Genomic DNA, 21,948 nt, shown 5'->3' with positions numbered 1-21,948 from the left:
CCAACCTTACACACTGCTGTCTATCACTGCAAGATTGCCAACCTAACACACTGCTGCCTAGCACTGCAAGATTGCCAATCTCACACACTGCCTAGCACTGCAAGATTGCCAACCTAACACACTGCCTAGCACTGCAAGATTGCCAACCTCACACACTGCCTAGCACTGCAAGATTGCCAACCTTACACACTGCTGTCTATCACTGCAAGATTGCCAACCTAACACACTGCTGCCTAGCACTGCAAGATTGCCAATCTCACACACTGCCTAGCACTGCAAGATTGCCAACCTCACACACTGCCTAGCACTGCAAGATTGCCAACCTCACACACTGCCTAGCACTGCAAGATTGCCAACCTTACACACTGCCTAGAACTGCAAGACTTCCAACCTCACACACTGCCTAGCACTGCAAGACTTCCAACCTCACACACTGTCTAGGACTGTCAGATTGCTAACCTCAGACACTACTAAACTGCAAGATTACTAACCACAGACACTGCATAGGTCTGCAAGATTACTTATCCCTGACACTGCCTAAGGGTTCCCTGCATGAAGCACCTTTACTAAGGTTAACGTTAACTCCCATTATTTGTCATTGCACTAAGGTAACCTTAATGATATACGATCACCTTGTGCTTTGTGAAAGGAGGCCTAGGACTGTAAGATTGCTTAACCCGTCACGTTCCACCATGTAAAATCTGATGGAGTTCTGCGACAGTGCTTGTCAGGAAAAAGCAAACCGTCAAACGACAGTGTTTCCTTCTTTCTAACGTAGTTTCGATGCAGCCAGCGTACATAACCGGTTTCCTCAGGTCTATTCTTTTGATACAGCCAGGGACAACTACGTACTTCTACAGGGACGAGGCTAGTGGTTGTGCTACTTACATGCCGTCCATGGCGAGGCAGTCGTCTAGCAGCTGCATGGCTCTCATCATCCTGTCATCCTGCAACCGCCTCCTCTTGTTCTCCAGGTTCTCCTTCTGTCTTTCTCGTTCGTTCTCCATGTGGGTCTCTGTCTGTTCCAGGTCCGTCAACATGGCACGGGCTTCGTGCATGTGTTTCTGTAAGCAGGAACCAGTTGGTACATAGGACTTCACAACGTAAAACATACATAGGTGAGTGAGTTTATTTTTACGGCGCTCTTAACAATATTCCAGCAATAGCTCGACAGAGGGCACCAGAAATGGGATCTATACATTGTACTCGTGTGGGGCATCGAACCCGACCTTTGCCGTGACAAGCGAACACTTTAACCACTAGGCTAGCCCACATGTACATGGAGTCAGCGTTGTATGGACATGTTCTAGAGATTCAAAGAGAATATATCACGCCTTGATAAGCTGACCATTATGACTTGTAAAGTGCATCAAAAGGTTCCAAATAAGAAAAGTATAGAAATGTAATAATCTAAACATGTTATCGTATCGTCAGCATTGAGAAGTGATGGTACTATATCGATTAGAAGGTGTTTGAATTTAGGAGGTTTCGCTGTACAATGTCAAAGTTCTGCCCACCTGTTGTTCCTCGTCCGTAACAGGTCTGGCCGGAGACACCGATCTGATTCCATTTGGTGACACAGCTCTCCTTCCCATCCCCCCCATACCACCCATGCCACCCATCCCACCCATTCCCCCCATGCCCACCCTGCCGCCAAGGTGAGGAGATAGCGAGTCCATGGAGCTGGGGGACACATCCCCTGCCTCGATCTGTCTCCTCCTCTCCATCCTCCTCCTACGCTCCTCGTCATGCTGTTCCTCATCCACGATCATCATCTCAGAAGGAGCGCGACTAGCTCGGGATGCTCGGCTCATCCGACTGCGACGGTTCCTGCTACCATTCCGGCTTTCAGCTGAAAAGGATCACGTTGTGTACAACTCTTTGTTTGTTGCTTGTTCAAGGCGGCGTCCAGCAAAATTCCTCTCTAGTGAGTGAGTGAAAGAACAACGTTTAATGTCGCATTGATGGTTTGCACCGATTCGCGTCAACTTTATGGTATATTTCTGTCAGTATATGATAAGTATTAACAGTCGCTTTGTTTCTTCCTTTCATCAGGGTCATCCTCTTCATCTTTACTATCAACGATCTGTCTTGTTTTCATCATCATTACTATCAACGATCTGTCTTGTTTTCATCATCATTACTATCAACGATCTGTCTTTTTTTTCATCATCATTACTATCAACGATCAGTGTTTCGTCCATCATCGTCATAATAAAGACACCATAACTTTTAACGATAAGTCTCTCTTATTTTTCTTTCATCATATATTTTTACTTTCATCGGTACTTTCAAATATATTTCTTTCCTCATCGACATTGTCGTCATTACTATAACGATATTGTATATTCACCATGTGCTCTTGATTCCGCTCTGAGTGCTGCAATGTCCATCTTGAACTGTTCAAACTCATCATTGATGTCAGCCCGGCATTCTGACAGCTGTGAAGCCATCTCCCTGGAACTCTGCAGAGACTCCTCGATCATCTTCTCCAGGAAGATGCCCTGAAGGTGGAATAAAGACGCGTCAATGTATGTCATCAAGATAGATAAACTGCAAGTGCTATATGACTGGACAACCAATTTATCTTTTGTATCTTTGTGCTCCCATGCACACTATTACAAAAAGCGCGCAGGCCGGAATATATATCTTTAAAGCCAAAAACGATATGGAGGTGTGTTGGGGAATCGAGAGGAATCACTTTGTCATGTTTCCCAATTGAAGTGGATGGCAGCGTAGTGACAAATCGGTATGTGGTGTGCCTCTTTAGCTCATATATATTCTAAGGTGAGTAGTTATTTGTTATCCGTGATAATGGTGTGCTTCAAAGTACATAGGTTCTGCCATGTGATAAAGATATAGGGTATGGCATAATATCGCTCGCCGCCATCCCGTCGTTTCACTTGTAACGATGCTTTTTCTGTACCTATAAACAATGTCATTCGTTCTTTTGTACAAGAGGGTTTGTTTGGAAGGTATGCCTTATATAAAATCGGACTAAACAACGCAGGAGCCTTGATTTGAGTTCGGAGAATATACGTCAGAGGATGTTGGGATGTGTAAGAGGCAAAGGGCGGTAACTCAAGGACACAATCGGCAGATTCGGGTGATGCTGCATGTACCGTATTCACAGGCACATTACCCTAAAGCAATGACACAGGATAACGAAGTTTCTCACGTCCAAGGTATCAAGTATCAACTCCCCATAGTCTCATCTGTTTGGATATAGTCAATCATTGATATGATATATACTGGACAAAATAAGTTAGGAATATTGGTATTTTTATGATATCCCTAACTATTTTTGTCCAACATAGCTACTGTTCTAAGTGGTGACGTTTCCACATGACATGCTTTGCGAGTGTGGTCCATTGAAGTTTTGATTCTGAATCAAAAATCAACCGATGGTTTGTTGTTAATATTCCAGTTATATGTTGGCGGTATGTAAATAATAGAACCAGGTTGACGATGAACTAAATTGGACATGGTTTTGATTAGGTGGGTGAGTTTCTAATCTGAGTGAACTTTGTCTGTACAAACCCTTGATCGTAATAGTGCCAGCGATATGCTGAATAGTAAAACGTCGTTCAAATTTCATGTTCAGAACGACCGGAAGTGTCTGAAATGTTCTCTTCATGCAAATCGTATATGATTATGTTCATTGGTGGATACATTGTTAGTGGTTCAATCGCCTTGGCAGCTACAAAGAGAGACTATAAAATATATAGATCATTCTTCAAAATTTCAAAATTTGCATATATCCCTAACTATTTTTGCACGGTATATATTACTTGTTACAATGTATGAGACCCTAGATACGCTGGTCAGGCTCGGTGACTTGGCTGACAAATGCCATCGGTTCCCAGTTGTGTAAATCGATGTTCATGATGTTGATCACTGGATTGTCTGGTCCAGACCCCATTATTTACAGTCCGCAGTTAAACAGCTGGAATATTGTTTAATGTGGCGTGGAATTAAACTACCTCAGCACGTTTCCAGGAGTTGGATAGTGGATAAACAAGGGTGGGTCTGCTTGAAATCAATCTCGTGTGTCGGAAAGAGATATATGTTTTTGTAAGTTATTATATTCTTGATAATCTTGCCGCTGAACATCATTTCACTTACTTAATCTTTTTTTTAAATAAGAAAATGAGTTCGGTTTATTTTGTTATCTCAAGATAAACTTTATGAGGACGAATAGGCCAATGTTTATAGTTAAATTAACTGCGTCATTGTATAGTAAAGGGATCAACGTGCAAAACCAAGGTTGCCAATTTGATATTATGTCACATAGATCCTGAAATAAATATTCCAAACACCTCAAATGTGAGTCTAGAACATGTGGCAAGTCCACAGTATCGCAGTTTGGAGAAAATCTCTAGTTTCTGGGTTCCAGTTTGTCATTTGTGTATTTAGACAATTAAACAGATGGACTTTCTGTAATCATGTTCACTTCAGGTGTTTACAGACAGCCGTCATGTATATTCATGCCAATAATGGTTGTCACCCCTTTCAATTCTGTTAAGAAGACTGGGACCAAAATCATTATTCGTGTTTGTATTGCTGTAATATTGCTAAGTGTGGCATACAACTAAACTTACTCACTCACTTCACGTGTTAGCGTAACACTAAGTCAATGGTACTGTTACATATATTCAAACGTACCTGCGCACTTATACTTTGAGAATTGTGAGATCGATCCATGCTCTCAGTCAGTATTAAATTCATGTATTCTAACCCTGATAATGATTATAATATATTCATGAATTTTATCACCATCCTACCGTGTGCACTTTTTACAGAGATATTGTTTCCATGTCGAAAAGACAGAACAACTTTTGATTTCTGTCTGATATGAAGAGCGTCATACATTGCACACAAAGACGCCAGGTAATGTTTGGTTGTATCTGACGGTTCTACAGCTCAACACAACACAATCATCATTGGCGTTCTGTCCTATCACTCATCTACTCAAGCAGCCCTAATCACACAAGAAAACTCGCGCAAATATTCCAATCGATCACAACAATAAAACTAAGCCACTTGTAAAGTTTAGTGTTTATATGTTTCCAAGACAACATGATGCAGAGGAGTTTGGGCTTGGTAAATATCGTTTTATGGGAGCAGCACGCCTCGGTATTTCAACAGCTCAAGCTCCATTAAGCATACTCCATCTGTGAGTGTTTGTAGAATCTGTTGAGTTCCATGAACGGGCAATACGTTACAACACTCGAACTTGAAGTCTGTCTTACATGTGACAGCCACAAGACTAGTCGCCTATTTAATTTAATTGCGGTTAGATTGTGACTTTGGAAAGCTCTGTGCTTGGAAAGAAATTTCAAAGCGTCTTGTAATACCTATTTTCTTTCAATAGTATCCAAAGGTACTTGTATATCGAATGTTTGGATGTTTATCTTTACGTGAGAGTAAGTGCGAGTTCACCCGGCGTTTGTTATTCTTCAAGTCGTAGGTACCCTCAAAAGAAATTTTAATACGCATTTCTACAAACAAAACAACCTCGCCCACTCTACTCGTACGCTTGGAACAAGTGACCAATAGAAACAGACCTCTGGCACGACATTAAGAAAGCGAAAGAACTTATCAATTATGCATTCTTCCTCATTAGCCGACGAAATTTGTTATCTATTTTGTTGTGAAAATTTCATGTCCTTGAGAAAATGATATATTCCAAAGGATTAATAATATATTTGTCCTAATTTTTATATGCGGCAGTATCTCCTTAAAACTAGACACGTGAAAACACTTAAAAAACATATCGCCATTTAATCTTGGTCGTCTTAGTATCTTCTTTCATCAAACAAACCAACATCATTCATAGTAACCTTGATGCATGTTGTTTTTGTTGAATGGCAACTAAAGAATTTACATCTATATCTACGTTTTACATTGAAAACATTTACATTTACATCTGTATCTATGTTTTACATTGAAAACATTTACATTTACATCTGTATCTATGTTTTACATTGAAAACATTTACATTTACATCTGTATCTATGTTTTACATTGAAAACATTTACATTTACATCTGTATCTATGTTTTACATTGAAAACATTTACATTTACATCTGTATCTATGTTTTACATTGAAAACATTTACATTTACATCGTCTAAATGAACATCACATTTTGAATGTTAAGTCTAATATCAGCTCTACTTTAAAATATACAATTACACCACTACCGGCATTTACACCGACACCCATATCCACGTCCACAAAACCCACACTAACATACACGCCCTCAGCAACACCAAACACCCCTCCCTCACCCCACAACTACACCTACACCCAACCCGCGTCCACTTCAGCACCCTTGCCCTGGTTCCCGATTCAGAAAGCAATCATAGCACACAGGAGATCGTAACTCCCACAGTTTAGCATAGCCTTGAGATCTTTGAAGATCTAATATCGAGTTGGGGAAGATTATTATCTACATCATCCTTTTAAACTCATCTACATCTGTAACGGAGTACATTGCACAAGATCACGTCCCAGAGTCTCCTTACGTCAACGCGAGACGTATTTTGTTTACGTGTCACGCTTGAGTTGCTGTCGGCAATCCGTAGCCGAGGAGTACAGAGATGAACGGGTGCGCTGTCTCGACTCACTCACCTTGCCACAGAACTGGGACATGGAGGGACTAAGGTAGTCTGTCTCACAGTCCCTGAACCACATTATTTTCCATGCTGCCAAGCCCTCCCTGCAATGCTAACGTCCCAAATGAAGCAAGTCTAGATTCCCCCAACTTCACCTCTGTTCTCGCTGGGGTCCTTTTCAATATACATAGGTTTGTTTGTTATCTATTCAGAGACTAGTCTAAGATCAAGAAGGCTGGACCGTTTGGGATTGGACTTCGGGTTGACTTTTGTGGCGTTGGTACGTTCGGTAACTGACAGTTTGTTTAACAGTTTGTTCCCTTTTTATTAATCAAAGAAACGGTCAACGCGTTTTACCCTTTGGTACTGGTGTTTGCGTATTATTTTTTTCACACCAAAATCTGCAGTTTTTCATCAAATGACGTCGGTCAGTAAATCGACTCTGGACCACACATCTGATCCTGTTAGTCGCCACTTACGACAAGCATGTGCTTCTGAAGACAAATTCTAAGATCCCAGATCTTCACGGATCGGGTAATGTTCAGGATATAGAAACGTCACCCCACGCCCATCAGACATGTCGCAAGCGTGATTGTCCTTACAGGAAGATAACTGTTATATATATAATGTCTACAACACCATACACTACTTGGCTTGTAATTCGTGAGAACTTTTAATTATTAATATGTCGTCACACAAATTTCTTCAGCAGCCAAAGGAGGAAAGAAAAGAATTATATCACCACAACACTGCCATTCATTCAACAAAAAATAGAATTGCTAATTTTCACCGGACAAAACCCAGACTCTGGGACATAAATGCGATACAAATACCATTATGGAAATCGTTGAAATCAATGAAACCACAAAAGATCTGATATAACCAACAATATGTCAGCAGCGGAATAAAACTGATGACTCTGAGGGCATCAAGGCTGCGCTGACATACTGGTAATCAATAAATATGAATTAATTCATGACCAATATCTACAGGATAAAACAGTTGTGTAATCAGCCCACTTACAGGCATAAACACTCCACTCACTGGTCTAAGAAGTCCTCTTACAGGCATAATCAGTCCACACACTGGTCTAACAAATCCTCTTACAGACCTAATCAGTCCATTCGTCGTTCTAACCAGTCCACCCGTTGGTCTAACAGGTCCACTTATAAGTCTAATCAATCCACTTACAACTCTAATCAATCCACTCGTTGGTCTAGGAAGTTCACTCGTTTAATCAGTCCGCACATTGGTCTAACAAGTCGACTAATCCTACCTTATCAGTCCAATCGTTCGTTTAATCAGTCCGCACATTGGTCTGACAAGTCGACTTATCCTACCTTATCAGTCCACTCGTTCGTTTAATCAGTCTGCACATTGGTCTAACGAGTCGACTTATCCTACCTTATCAGTCCACTCGTTCGTTTAATCAGTCCGCACATTGGTCTAACAAGTCGACTTATCCTACCTTATCAGTCCACTCGTTCGTTTAATCAGTCCGCACATTGGTCTAACGAGTCGACTAATCCTACCTTATCAGTCCTCTCGTTCGTTTAATCAGTCTGCACATTGGTCTAACAAGTCGACTTATCCTACCTTATCAGTCCTCTCTTTCATTTAATCAGTCCGTACATTGGTCTAACAATTCGACTGATCCTACCTTATCAGTCCTCTCGTTCGTTTAATCAGTCTGCACATTGGTCTAACAAGTCGACTTATCCTACCTTATCAGTCCTCTCGTTCGTTTAATCAGTCCGCACACTGGTCTAACAATTCGACTGATCCTACCTTATCAGTCCTCTCGTTCGTTTAATCAGTCTGCACATTGGTCTAACAATTCGACTAATCCTACCTTATCATTTCACTCGTTCGTTTAATCAGTCCGCACATTGGTCTAACAATTCGACTGATCCTACCTTATCAGTCCTCTCGTTCGTTTAATCAGTCTGCACATTGGTCTAACAAGTCGACTTATCCTACCTTACCAGTCCTCTCGTTCGTTTAATCAGTCCGCACACTGGTCTAACAATTCGACTGATCCTACCTTATCAGTCCTCTCGTTCGTTTAATCAGTCTGCACATTGGTCTAACAATTCGACTAATCCTACCTTATCAGTCCTCTCTTTCGTTTAATCAATCCGTACATTGGTCTAACAATTCGACTAATCCTACCTTATCATTTCACTCGTTCGTTTAATCAGTCCGCACATTGGTCTAACAAGTCGACTAGTCCTACCTTATTAGTCCTCTCGTTCGTTTAGTCAGTCCGTACATTGGTCTAACAATTCGACTAATCCTACCTTATCAGTCCTCTCTTTCGTTTAATCAGTCCGCACATTGGTCTAACAATTCGACTAATCCTACCTTATCAGTTCACTCGTTCGTTTAATCAGTCCGCACATTGGTCTAACAAGTCGACTAGTCCTACCTTATTAGTCCTCTTGTTCGTTTAGTCAGTCCGCACATTGGTCTAACAAGTCGACTAATCCAACCTTATCAGTCCTCTCGTTGGTCTAATCAGTCCGTACATTGGTCTAACAAGTCGACTAATCCTACCCTATCAGTCCACTCGTTCGTTTAATCAGTCCGCACATTGATTTAATCAGTCAGCTCAGTAGTTAGTCAGTCCGCACATTGGTTTAAGTGTTCATCTACCGGTCGACAGCGCCGATGTGGTAGTTGAAACGATGGACATGATGTCATTGAATCTCAAAAATGTTTATGTTATGTTTATGTGTGTAATCAGAGCTTTGTCCAAATGGAGGCGGTGTAATAACTGGAATAAACTGAACGCCTAATATAGAATTCGGTAATATATGCTAACAGATTCCATAGTCAAAAGGAACTGTCAATGGCGCACCACACCTTAATCTCCTTAATCGAATTTCATAAGCTAGAGTCAATAAGCGTGGTCGTAAAACAAAATAATGCTTTCGTATGTGGTCGCTAAGTCTCTTTCTCATAGTTTACGGCTATGTTATCACCCTTCCTGAAGATTATTAATCATAACATAAACACTGTATCATTTTTTTCCTGCTAAGATATATAAATGTTTGAATGTGTATTCAGTTGTTTCCACACCCACTTTTACGTGTAGGGCGAAATCAAACCATTTGTGGATTATATTCAGGGTGAATCTGGATTTGAATGATCCTAGTAGGTATAAGGGAGGCGAATCAGAGCAAGAAACTACAGTGCCGTTTACAGTTTTAACACACATTGTAATTATATGTAGGTAGTCTTTTTGTATTTTCTTTAACACGTCCACCATGGTGAGTAGTGAAATGTCCAGTTATCATATAACTCGGACAGTCTTATCCGTCGTCAAAGACGCCTGAATTCGCCATGCAGATTTGTGCCCATTTGGCACGTCAGAAACCGAGTTTGCTGTTTCACGTGTGTCTCGGTCTGTCACTCTTCATTCGCTCTGCAGTGTTGCATCCGTTTGGCAAGGCAGAACCGCGTTCACTGCATTTGTACATTGTTTTTTATATATTGTGATCAACATCTGTTTCAAATTCGAACAAAATCGGCACGGAAATGAACATCTCGGAAAATTAATACTGCATTATGTGTGGCTCGGTCTGCTACTGTTACAGGAGTTACAGATGCGGTACACGCCTGCGACCTGTATTACTTCGGGCTTTGGTCCCACAATATGCAGACACACCGCGGTATGACTGGAATACATCGGCGTTACACCAACATCACCCAGGTCGATGTGTAGTACGGCTCGTTACAGATGTGAGCGATTATGCTTGTCGTAAAAGGCGACTAACGGGATCGGGTGGTCGGGGCTCGCTGACGTTGACACATGTCATCGGTTCCCAATTGCGCATATCGATGCTCATGATGTTGATCACTGGATTGTCTGATCCAGACTTGAGTGTTCATATATACCCACCACTACTGGTGTGAGTGCAGAACAACATTCCATGTCATTGTGCCTGGTGCTTTATTTGTTATGCAACATGGCCAGAGAAAGATCTGCGTTTATGTAATATAGTTCCGTTCGGTACCATTGACGTGGCATGCACTTTATGACTGAATCATGAATTAGTAAAATTAACTGAAGGGTGTTTTAAGTATTTGGGTAGGTGGTAACATTCTCTCCAGAGTAACATTACACAATATAAAGAGCCATCCAAACGGTTGGGTTTTCATACTAGATGAAATAGCAGAGTTAACAACAATAAAGCAGTCTTTCCACATCACTATTATCAATTGGGTCATGTCCCATGTCACAAATCAACGTCAAACGATTTTATTTCCTTTTTTTCTGCTCTTTGTCTATTCTATTTAACGAATGCCAGTCGAACCGAAGTTGAATGATTCGATTTAGGTGATAGGGATGTAAGGCCACTATTGTGAGGTACTGAGTTACCTGGCACGGCTGACCGTATATGACTTCATTTATGACTCAAGATCTTGTCTCAAGATCTGCTGTGAATGAGTGAGTGAGTGAAGGAGCTTTAAACTGTATGAAACTTAAGAACGGGTCTGGCTTTTCTACCTTCTCTGTTGATACTGTTCTTGAGAATTTCATTAACCTCACTCACAAATCCACCCTTTTTACACGTTCACAGCGTCATACAATAAATCCTTACTTACTTCTGGCAACATAATTATAACTGCGTATATTTATTTCCTATCCACGTTCAGCGTAAGAAAATTTGAGATTTCAATTTATAACTTATCACCCTAGTAGTATAGGGAATGACAGTCCGAAAACACTTTTCAAAAACCCCTCTAAAAAGCCTCATTTACTAAATGAGGCTTTGGTGGGACCATTAACTCTTGCTACTATTGCCCCTACTACAAAGCCACACCATCACGTTTACCGTGACTTGGCAGGCGGTAACACTGTGCCGTACGGTACGATCAATAATTCTTCTCTTACAAACCCCCTACCCGGCCCATCCCTCAAGTAGTATAAGTTAGGTTCGTCGGCTTTCATATCCACTTTATCTATGTTGTAAGTTTTGACTGACCATATAGGATCGGTGGCTCGCTTACGGTTATGTTATGTTTATATCGATGAAACAGTTTAATGTGAACCGCCTACGATCTCTTTGGTGTTCATAATAAAGGCTTGCTGGGCTTTTTGTATTCCCTGTGCTATGTACTTTTTTTTCTCGTCCTCGCTGATAGCAGACTTACGAGACTTGGATCGAATATCTTGTTTCATTTCATTATATTTTTTGAGTTCAGAGAGGATTGAACTAAACTCCTCTTCTGAGATCTTACTGTCAGAGAGTGCCGTGGAAATTCGCTCACTCACTGTGTTGAGTTTTGCTTCAGCCAGAACCCTGATCTCGTCGTGTTTCAATGCCTTACGATTAAGTCTGCGTGATACTAACTTAAGCGCCAACCCTACCAACCCTGTCACCCCAGCCGTTATTTCAATACCTAGCACTATAGGTGCAGCCACGATGGTGGTTAACAACCCAACGCCTGCCGCCCCTAGTCCCATGCTGGTTGCCATAAGGGTAGTGTCAGCCCCATCCACGATATTGAAAGCTCTATTATATTTTTTACATAGTGCTTTCCGCGTGTCACGGTCTTGTTCTAGTTGACGTTTCACATCACATAACTGCCTCAAGCGGAACCCATCTACGGTTTCCAACGTCTTCGCTACTTCCTCTACGACTGGGTACAGACCCATCCTATAATATATATTTTGAAAAATATTTTAATTGGGTTTCAGTTAATATTCTATCAATGTATTTGAAGCCTATAAGGAGTAGGTCATACCTAATGATAATAGGTGAGAGGCTAATAGACTTTTCTGTTGTAATAAAAACCCCAGGGAGGTTTATTAAACGTTTTATAGAACCCGTGGGGGTATCCCGTTGTATAATAATACGGCAATATTGATCTAAGTGTTCGGTAAACCAGTGTATTGACACCCCGGGTAAAAATTGACGTCCTTTCGAGGAGTTTTCCTGGTCAAAATACGTAAACATGACTTCTATGATGATTGTGTAGGGGGAGTATATCTCAAGCTGCCTTCCGTGTAAATAACTACTACTAAATGTTAATTTATTTTCTATTCCAGAAAGTAATCCAATTTTTCCTTCATGAAAATATACCGTGGCTGTTTCTTCATTCCCCATAATGAAATCCCCGGGCCAGATACCGTTATTCCTAATCTTAGAGATAAACCTCCACCCCTCTTTTGTTGTGATATAAGGTGAGGCGAGTGTTAAGTTGATCAGCCATTTGGGTTCTTTTAAATCTGATAACGACACCCGTTTGTACACGTTGTCTTCGAATTGTAGGATGTATAATTCATCTTCCTCACCAGGCTGATCGAATCCCTCCGTATCTCCCAGGTCGTTAAGTGTAGTGTTGGGATGATGATTAGTCATTATTATACTATTATGATATAATTTCCAACTGGTTTTCTGATAATAATTCAGGGGTTAACTTTATACCCATGAAGTGTATGTTGTCAGGCAGGAAGATATTGATTAGTGATATCTTGTTTTCTACGATCACGTTGACCCCCTGCAGACTGGTCTTGGAGTCGACACCCACCCGCACGTAAACGTTGCAAACTTGAAACTGGTGTCGTTTCACCCACCCGAGTTTGATCCCCTTCACGATCTCGACATCATTCCCCGATGGTTCCCCTAGGTAGACTTTGATGAACAGTGTTGAGTTTGCCGGTAGACTCTCTAGTATCTTAACCACGCCTTCGAATTCAGACACCAACTGCAATTTCACGTTTTGCATGGCCGGTTTACTTGATAGCATGTGGGCTGCTATAGTGTTGACTGGGCTGACGACTATGCTACGTCTCTGAGTTGGGATGTAAGCCACGAGCAGGGTTCCATTGTTCACGACTTTGTTTAGGTGGTTGTCTTTGTTATCCGTGAACACGTAAGGGGAGACGAGTCTAATATTGAGAAACCATTTGTTATCGGGTAACAACACCCACTTGTCATCTTCGGTGAAGACGAGCATATATGGTTTGTTTTTGACGACGGTAGTGCTCTCAACATCGTCTAAGTCGAACAGTTTACCTCCGAATGATGGGTATATTCTCCAGTTGTCATCACCGGTGTTGACGAGGGCGTACTTAGTGTTGGCTGTTGCCCCTGTGGTATCTATCATATCACTTAGGGCTCCACCGGAGGGGATTTCAACGCGTTTGTAAATGTTGTTTTTTAGTTGCAAGGCGTATGATTTACCATCTACTCCGGGAGCGTCGAAACCGCGTGTGTCTCCGAGGTCGGAGATCCCGATATTGACGCATTTTTTCACTCCGGGCCCTTGTGCGCTGGTCATGTTACGTGAAGCGTTAAGCTGAGGTATCCTATATTTACAGGATTATGATTTATATCTAACACCGATATTGTCAGTTCAGGTATGTTGCCCTGGGTTAATCTCTTATACTGCCGTGGTGAAAATGACTCGGTTCTACCGTCGTTGAATTTCTCAGTTTTAACCGGCACTGCTCTCAGTATAGTGGAAGGGTGTCCTCCTTGAATGTTGTACGTTGTGCTAACCTGATCGAGATGAATGTATAGCTCTCGGTACGGTACTAGTTCAGGTAACTTCGTGCCTGTGACGGTTGTTGTTGGTTTTATCTCGTCAGGAGACATACCGAGTATCCTCGCTAATGGTCGGCCGAGTCTCAAGGAGGTTCTTCCGTTGTTGATTAACACCACTGTGCCGTTTGAGTCGTTCATCTTGAGTTCGGCTCCCAGGGGTTTGAAGACCTCGTCGTTTAGCGAGCACACGCTGTAGTAGCCGTCAGTTATTTGACTGCGAGTTCCACTGACGAACAGCTTATTGTTGCTGATATTAATGTTAGTCCATTGCGGTAGGTAGGTGATATCGCAGAGTGCGACTTCGAGTTGACCTGACGTGTTATCGATCGCGTGCGTCAGCTGAACGGCCTCACCGCTAGTTATTCCTGGAAGTGTTATGTACATATTATAATATATGAATTATAAATTATAATATGGATTTAGCACACTTGAAAATCGTGGTGAATGCAGATGGTACTGGGTTTAAAACAACCTTTATTGATATCTTTGAAAAGTATGTCGTGTCCGTTAATAACGCGCAGGCGGTGGTAAATTGGAATCAAAACCCAATGCAGTTTTGGCAGAACCAACTCAACTTTGCTGTGTGGTGTGCGACGACAGGGTCGGGTGTGACACCAGACTATGGTATAGACGAACTGAGTAAGGCGGTTGTTTTGTTTCATATTTATTATCAAACGAGACGAATATTGAAGGAAATAAGTGCTCCTCTTCCCCAAGATAAAGCGTGGAGTATGACGAATAACCCCTATGATAGACGCGCTTATGAACGTATTTGTGGGGAGTTTGAGATTCCAACGAATAAAGACTTTCGCCTTCCTGGTGTGAACCATGGTCTCGGTATAGTTCTCGTGTACTTCTACAGGTCCGGAAAATATTATGCCGGTTCTAAAGATGGTTCATACAACCCACACCGTCATACATTTACAGGCCCCACAACGAATGAAAAGATCCATGTCAGCTGTATAAAGCAAACCAGTCCTGATGCAGCCACAGCCTGGACTAAAATGATCTCAAAAACATCGAAAGGATTCACTCGTGCTGGTACAATACGCTTGAACGATTCGATTCGAACGTACGTGTGGGCGCTGTTGGGTGCGCAGTCGATGACGCGTTCTAACATCCTCGGTAAGGGAACTGCTTACGACGCTCAGACACAATTCGTTTCCAACGTTGATGATGCTATCAATTCACCAGTTGATCTCCCGAGGGCCATCGAACGCTACCAAAACGTATTAGAATACGCCAGATCGAAAGTCAATTACGTGTTCGGCGTGGGGTTGTACATGGCTCCGAGTGATATGCAACTGAGAATAAAAAAAGTGGTGGGTTATAACAACGAAATAGTCATAGCCACGAAGGATCAAAAGTTGGGTATCAACCCCGATATTAACACCCCCTATATCCCACACACCCAACCACGTGAAACGGGTATAGTTGCGCCACCACCGGAGCCTAAAGTTCATGTGGAGGTACCCCCGGGGGTTTCCACCACCTATCAGCAGCATATTGATAATAAAACAGCCTTAGTGGTTGGTGGGGTAACTTTGGGACTTATTTGGTTAAAGATTTCTTAGCCGCTACGTACACCAGACCCGCCACGGCGACGATGGCTGCCCACAGGTTTTGACTGAGCCACATGGCAGTTTTAGACAGAGCGCTCAACAACCACGAGACGATGCTACCCAGGATGCCGGGAAGGGCTTCGGCGGCTTTACCAGCCAGTTTAGCTAGGCCTTCCCCGAGTTTTTTGATCCAGTCTTTAACACCACCACCACTTGGAGTTCCCCCGCCGGCACTTGGGGGTGTGGGGGTTCCTCCCACCAGTGACACCACCAAGGTTGATATGATGAAACCCAATGCAGTTAGAATGCTGGCGATGGTGATCCCTTGCTCCCGGAACAATATCCGAATCCTGTTGGCTAAAGTTGTACCTTCGTTCAGTATTCTATCGATTGTTTCCCGAATGCGACTGATCTGGGATCGAAGATGTTCACGATTCGAGGAAGCGGCTTCCAATCGTGTACGTTTCTCGTCTTCTAAATCGCGTAGTCGTTCATTGATACGACGCTTCATATCATCGTCGTCAGTTTCGGTGAGTTTGGTTTTTTCCCTAGCGATGTGCTCGTCGATTTCGTTCAGTTTCCCCATGTTGTTCACGAGTTCTCCACGCACGCGTTTCACGGCTTCGTCTAAACCGCGCAGTTCCCTTACCGGAAAGTCAAATCCCGGTAACGGTTTGTCCCAGTAGGTGCTCAACAGTTTTTCTATGCTGTCCGAGGCTTCTGTAGCACGCTCTGGCGTCATTTCATCTGTAGTGGTGAGGTGGGATCTGGTAGCTTGCAGATCTTCTTTAACAGTCTTAGGTATTGCACCACCGTAATCACGCATGTTTAGATGTTCACGGATAAATTCAGCACCACCATTGCGGCTGGCTAGAGTTGACAAGGCCAGTGGTTTTTTAGTGATCTTGTTAAAGAGGTCAACCTTTGGGGCAGACTTAAGACGTAGAACACCCTTTGTATCAATAAAAAAATCCTTATGGTATCGACCCTGGGGTTCAACGTAGTTTTTATCACTTTTTAAACTTTCGTAATAATCATTTACCGTTGTTTCTAAAAGTTGTTGGCTCAATGGCAAACTAGTAAATGAGGTCTCCTGCTCATCATCGAATGCCTGGGCACTATCGTCCCACATATCATCCATAGGTATGTCTTCATCCATTAGTATTAAAAATATATTTCTTTTATATAACAATGTACGGTAGAAAATTAGATCCTTTCAGAAAATTGAGAGAGCCATTAGGTGCCAGAGCCGTGCGACAGTCGGTGACCATCACCAACAATCCCAGCAAGATAGACCAGAACCAAACTCTGTTGGTTAGATTTCCAAACCTTGGTGAGAATGACCTCATTGTACCAGGCACTGTTCGACTGGCGTTCAATATCACGTTGACCTCCGACAACGACAAACGCGAGCTAGTGCGGAACGTGGGTCGAGCTATCATCAAGAAAACGACCGTCAAGATCAGCGGTAACGAGGTACTGAGCATCGACGACAGCGACGTGTTTCACTGCTACAAGGATCTCTGGAAAAGCGAGAGAGAACGAGTCAATGATGTGTACCAGGGTATCAGCAAATCAACCCGGGCGCGCATAGGATACGTCTTCACGCAAGACCAGCAAGACAAGCTATCGGACGGTGAAAAGGCCATCGCTCTAGCATACGGAAATCGATTCTGCGTGCCGCTCGACTTCGAGTTGCTCACGGGACACGCGCCGTTTTACCAGGCCGCGCTGGGTGATAGGCTAGAATACGAGCTCACGTTTAACGACTATAGCAAAGTAGTGCGTACGCCGAACGGTGATGAGGCCAGTTATGCCATAGACAACATCTCTCTGGAATTCGACATGGTCACTAGCCCTGAGCTGGCCAGACAGGTTCGAAGCCAGTACTCTGGGAAGATGGCTATCCTGTACGATCGCGTACTGAGGCATAGATCAGTCGTGCGAGATAAGAGCGACACTGTGTGGAATATCAACCTGAACGTGCCGGCGCGATCGATGAAAGGTATCCTGGTCGTCCCCGTGGAGGATTATGATCCATTCCGGAGGGACAGCGAGAAGTTTTTCAACCCCGAGATTGAAAAGGTGGAAGTGACCATCGAGGGCGTGCCCAACCAGCTGTTCAGTCATGGTATGAGACCACACCAGCAGTGGGATGAGATAAAAAAGCTACCAGTGGGGGATTACATAACAAAGGACCTGGACCTCGGCTCCGTGCAGATCGGTGAATACCTGACCACCAAGTACGCCCTATGGTTGGACATGCGATCCACGGATGATGATAAACTGCACGGTAGCGGGCGTCGTATAGATAACGGTAGCGAAGGGATAACCATCCAGATTACTAAGAAGGCTCAAACCGCTGGTAAGTTGAAATTATATCTGTACGTTATTATGGACGCGCAACTTAATATAGACAATGGGAGATTCGTGCAAGCCATCTACTAGTGGGGGTCTCCCCCACCTACCCACTGACCCACACTGCGCTATCATATGCGGGCAGACTGGCTGTGGGAAGACCGTTTTCGTGTTGGATATGTTGGAGGGTTACTACAAGGATGTGTTCGATAACATCGTTATCATGTGCCCTACTCTGGGCATGAATAAAACATACGCGCGACCTTGGGTGATGACGGACCCGGACGTACACAAAATCGACCCTGGAACACGCCTGCAGGACTGGTTGAAAGCTCTTCACGAGAAATTTAAAGGGGAACCGACGCTGTTTATACTGGACGACTGCAGCGCTAATCGCGAGATAACAAAAAAGAGAGACATGCTATCGTACCTGGCCTTCTCCGGCCGGCATGCAAATCACAGCGTCTGGGTGCTAACGCAGAAGTTCAACTCGGTGTTGAAAGACCTCAGGGAGCAGACGCGATGGGTGGCCTTATTTCACTGCAAGGACAGGGATTCGTTCGAGGAGTGTTTGAGAGAGAACGATGTGATGAGTAAATTAGAACGGGAACGGGTAAAGAAACAGCTCGCTGAAACTAAACACGCTAAGCTCGTACTAAAGACCGACCAACCAGTAGCATATATAGTTTGCTAAGCAAAGCTAAGCAAAGCTAAGCAAAGCTAAGCAAATGCTAAGCATAGCTATGATATTTGAAGTATTTGTCGTGTGCAACTTAACTTTCATTTCTCTGTGTTTTGTTTGTATTGGGTATTATATAGTTAAAACTAAATCTTACTTGTTATATTATAAGATGGAGTGTGAGGAATTGCTCGAACAATTGTCGCCCGCAGGCCCCACTGATGACAAGCGAGAGAAACTGGTGGCGTTGGCTGTTGGCGGCAAAGCCAAACATTACTTTGGAGACTACACCCCGGATAAAATTCACAAAATGTCAGCCGAAGAAATCGATAAGCTGTACGCTAGATACGAGTCCCGGCTCGGAGCAGAAATGACAAAGACAATAGGATCGGCTATGACCCAGATATACACCGGTATTGTGTCACATTTCCTTCCCATTCCACCAGAGCGCCGACTTTACCTGTGGGAGGACCTCGAGAAAGACCTTTTTATCGAACACGCCGTGAGCTCTATCAGCTGCGGGCTGTACCACAAATATGGTATGTTGTTGGCTCCAGTGACGGCGGCGATTATCACGGCAAAACATTGTCAATTTGAGAGAAAGAATAATAATAATAGTATAGATGTCCGAGGTGACGGAACCAGTGAGTCCCGAGGTGACGGTGGAGACCCCAGTGGTGGTACCCCCCACACCCCAAACAGTGAGTCCCGAGGTGACGGTGGAGACAACTTCAACAGTAACCAGACAGAAGAATCCTAAGAGAGTAGCTGCCGGTAAAAAACGGTGGTGTAACCAACATAAAGTGACTAACCCAACCCGACTGTTGTTGGCTGTAGGCGTAACTGCTGCCGTGGTTATAACATGGTTATACACCTCCCACAGTGAGCCACAACCCAACAGTGAGAACAGTGAGGGTATGGGGGTATCCCCCACTATTGACCCGCATATCATGTTATAATTTAAAATATTTTATATCATATACATAATGTCTGAGGGGAAAACGTTCGTCAACGACGCATACCACGCCACAGTGGTAGCCAGTCTAGCCGTAGGGTACGCTCGGTTAACTAAAATGGTGCTTAAACAACCAACTATCAAGCTAGATTTCAACCTGCAGGATATGGGTATGCTCATAATGAACCTTGGTATGGCGATGGCCACAAAAGACATCCTAGTAAAACAAGGAATAATACCTGATAATATAATGAAATAAATATAGGGATGGCCACGATAGCTATGATGGTTGGTGGGGCGTTAGTGAATGCCCTGGCATTTTCCGGGAGTAATTTCCTCTTCTCGAAACTACGAGATGATCACGCGGCTGAAATACAGGAAGAAAGGAAGCGACACGATCTCGCTACTGAGAAATTACAAAGAGCACAGGCCGAGTACGCTAAAAAACGCCTCCAGAGGATCGATTTTATTAACGAACAACTCACGCGTGAAAACCATGCCGTTCAAACATTCAACGATGTTGATGAAGCAATGAAAGAATACTATCTACTAACTGGTAAACAATTGGAACCGCTCAATAAACCCACACTCGCTCAGTACTACACACCATCCAAGGGACAAATGAATCGTGAACTGGGCTTCATAGTGTTGGGTATAGCAGCTACTGCGTTGGTTGTTAAGCAATTAAACTAAAATACCTATATAAGTAAACATGAGACCCGCTCCATACCGATGTGAATATATACTTATGGGGAAGACCGAGGCCTGTGGTAGGAAATGCAGGAATCAGGGGTTCTGTTGTTTCCATATGGGAAGTCCTAACTACACGTGTTCTGTGTGTGGTATCGGGGTTAAAGGACACTACTGTTTATGTAAAGCTCACGGAGCGAATGTAGTCAGACATCAACTCATATATGAGAATAAAAAAGACTATATAAAAGAACGTAGGCGACTGCTCAAGATAAAATCCAATTAGAGATTGGTTCTCTTAGGTGTAAACATGTCTACTGTACATTCTTGAATATGGAAGCCTATCTTACGGTAAAACAATTAAAAGCTATAGCAAAACAGCTTGGATGCCGGCGTTATTCAAACCTGGGGAGAGCCGGGTTAATCGAATTGTTATCAAATAACCAAACACTGATCGATGCCTACATAGATTCACACAAGCTGTTGGAAGACTTACGAGAATTGTGGCCAACAAACCGAGTTTGGTTAATAAGTGATTACAAGAAATAAAATATTTTTTATCAAGAGTGGAGGAGTTACCTCCCCTTACTGTGAACCAATTAGACATTAGTTCTCTTAGGTGTAAACACAATGACTACTGTAAGCGAGCTCAAGAGGGTCGCAAAACAGAGAGGTGTTATCGGGTATTCTAGAATGCGGAAACCAGCATTGTTGAGATTACTAGGTTTAGAAGTCCCTCCTACGGTAAAACAGTTAAAAGCTCAAGCGAAACAGCTTGGATACACGGGTTATTCAAAATTGGGGAAAGCCGGGTTAACCACATTGTTATCACATGCCCCAGTAGCACGTCCAACTATAAAACAACTGAAAGCCGAGGCACACGATTTGGGTTTAGGCGGGTATTCTCGTATGAGAAAACCACAGCTTGTAGAATTATTACGACAGAATAGAGCTATTGACCTACAGTTTGTGCGCACTGAGCACGCCGTAGGCAATTATTTGAGAGGTTGGCGCATGCGTGTTGATAGAAACATAGACATTACAGATATCAAGCCTCTGATAGCTGATAAGGTCAACCAGGAACTAAATAATCTAGGAAGTATCAAGTTTCAGATCACAGTGAAAATGTCGCTCGATAAGCAGGTTGGGAGTACCACTGAGTATTTTCAACCTTACTTCCGAGGTAAACAAGAGGTCGTCACACATGCAGAGACCATTGACGCATCAATCGATACAAGTTTTCAGCAGATACGAGAATACCTAGAACGCTACACGCACATGGGGTCCGGGTGGGTTGTAGATAAAATCGATAACGTCTATCTAGACATAGCTAAATACGTGCCGTTCAGAGGTGGGTCATACCTAGACTTGCCTCCCTACTATAAGAACAAACAAGCCATAGTAAACGTTAAGAATAGAGGAAACGATTGCCTGAGGTTATCTCTCAGGTCAGCCATATTTCCAGCTGTCACTAATCCGAACAGGCCTTCTAATTATCCACAGGATGATGGGCTCAACTGGGATGG

General features: G+C 43.1%; 1 protein-coding gene across 1 annotated transcript in view; it reads right to left on the bottom strand.

Moving 5' to 3' along the window:
* Window positions 1–21,948, bottom strand: part of LOC137291850 (uncharacterized) — a 42,641-nt gene that overhangs the window by 14,631 nt on the left and 6,062 nt on the right. The window contains exons 2-4 of the mRNA XM_067823396.1: window positions 2,354–2,504; window positions 1,518–1,852; window positions 889–1,064 (exon numbers count right to left, since the gene is read on the bottom strand). Of these exons, the coding sequence (XP_067679497.1) occupies window positions 889–1,064; window positions 1,518–1,852; window positions 2,354–2,504 (662 nt within the window). The remainder of the gene's footprint in view (window positions 1–888; window positions 1,065–1,517; window positions 1,853–2,353; window positions 2,505–21,948) is intronic.

This window comes from Haliotis asinina, chromosome 7 (genome assembly GCF_037392515.1).
Source record: "Haliotis asinina isolate JCU_RB_2024 chromosome 7, JCU_Hal_asi_v2, whole genome shotgun sequence".
NCBI classification, from domain to species: domain Eukaryota; kingdom Metazoa; phylum Mollusca; class Gastropoda; order Lepetellida; family Haliotidae; genus Haliotis; species Haliotis asinina.
This window is presented reverse-complemented; position numbering and strand designations above follow the sequence as displayed.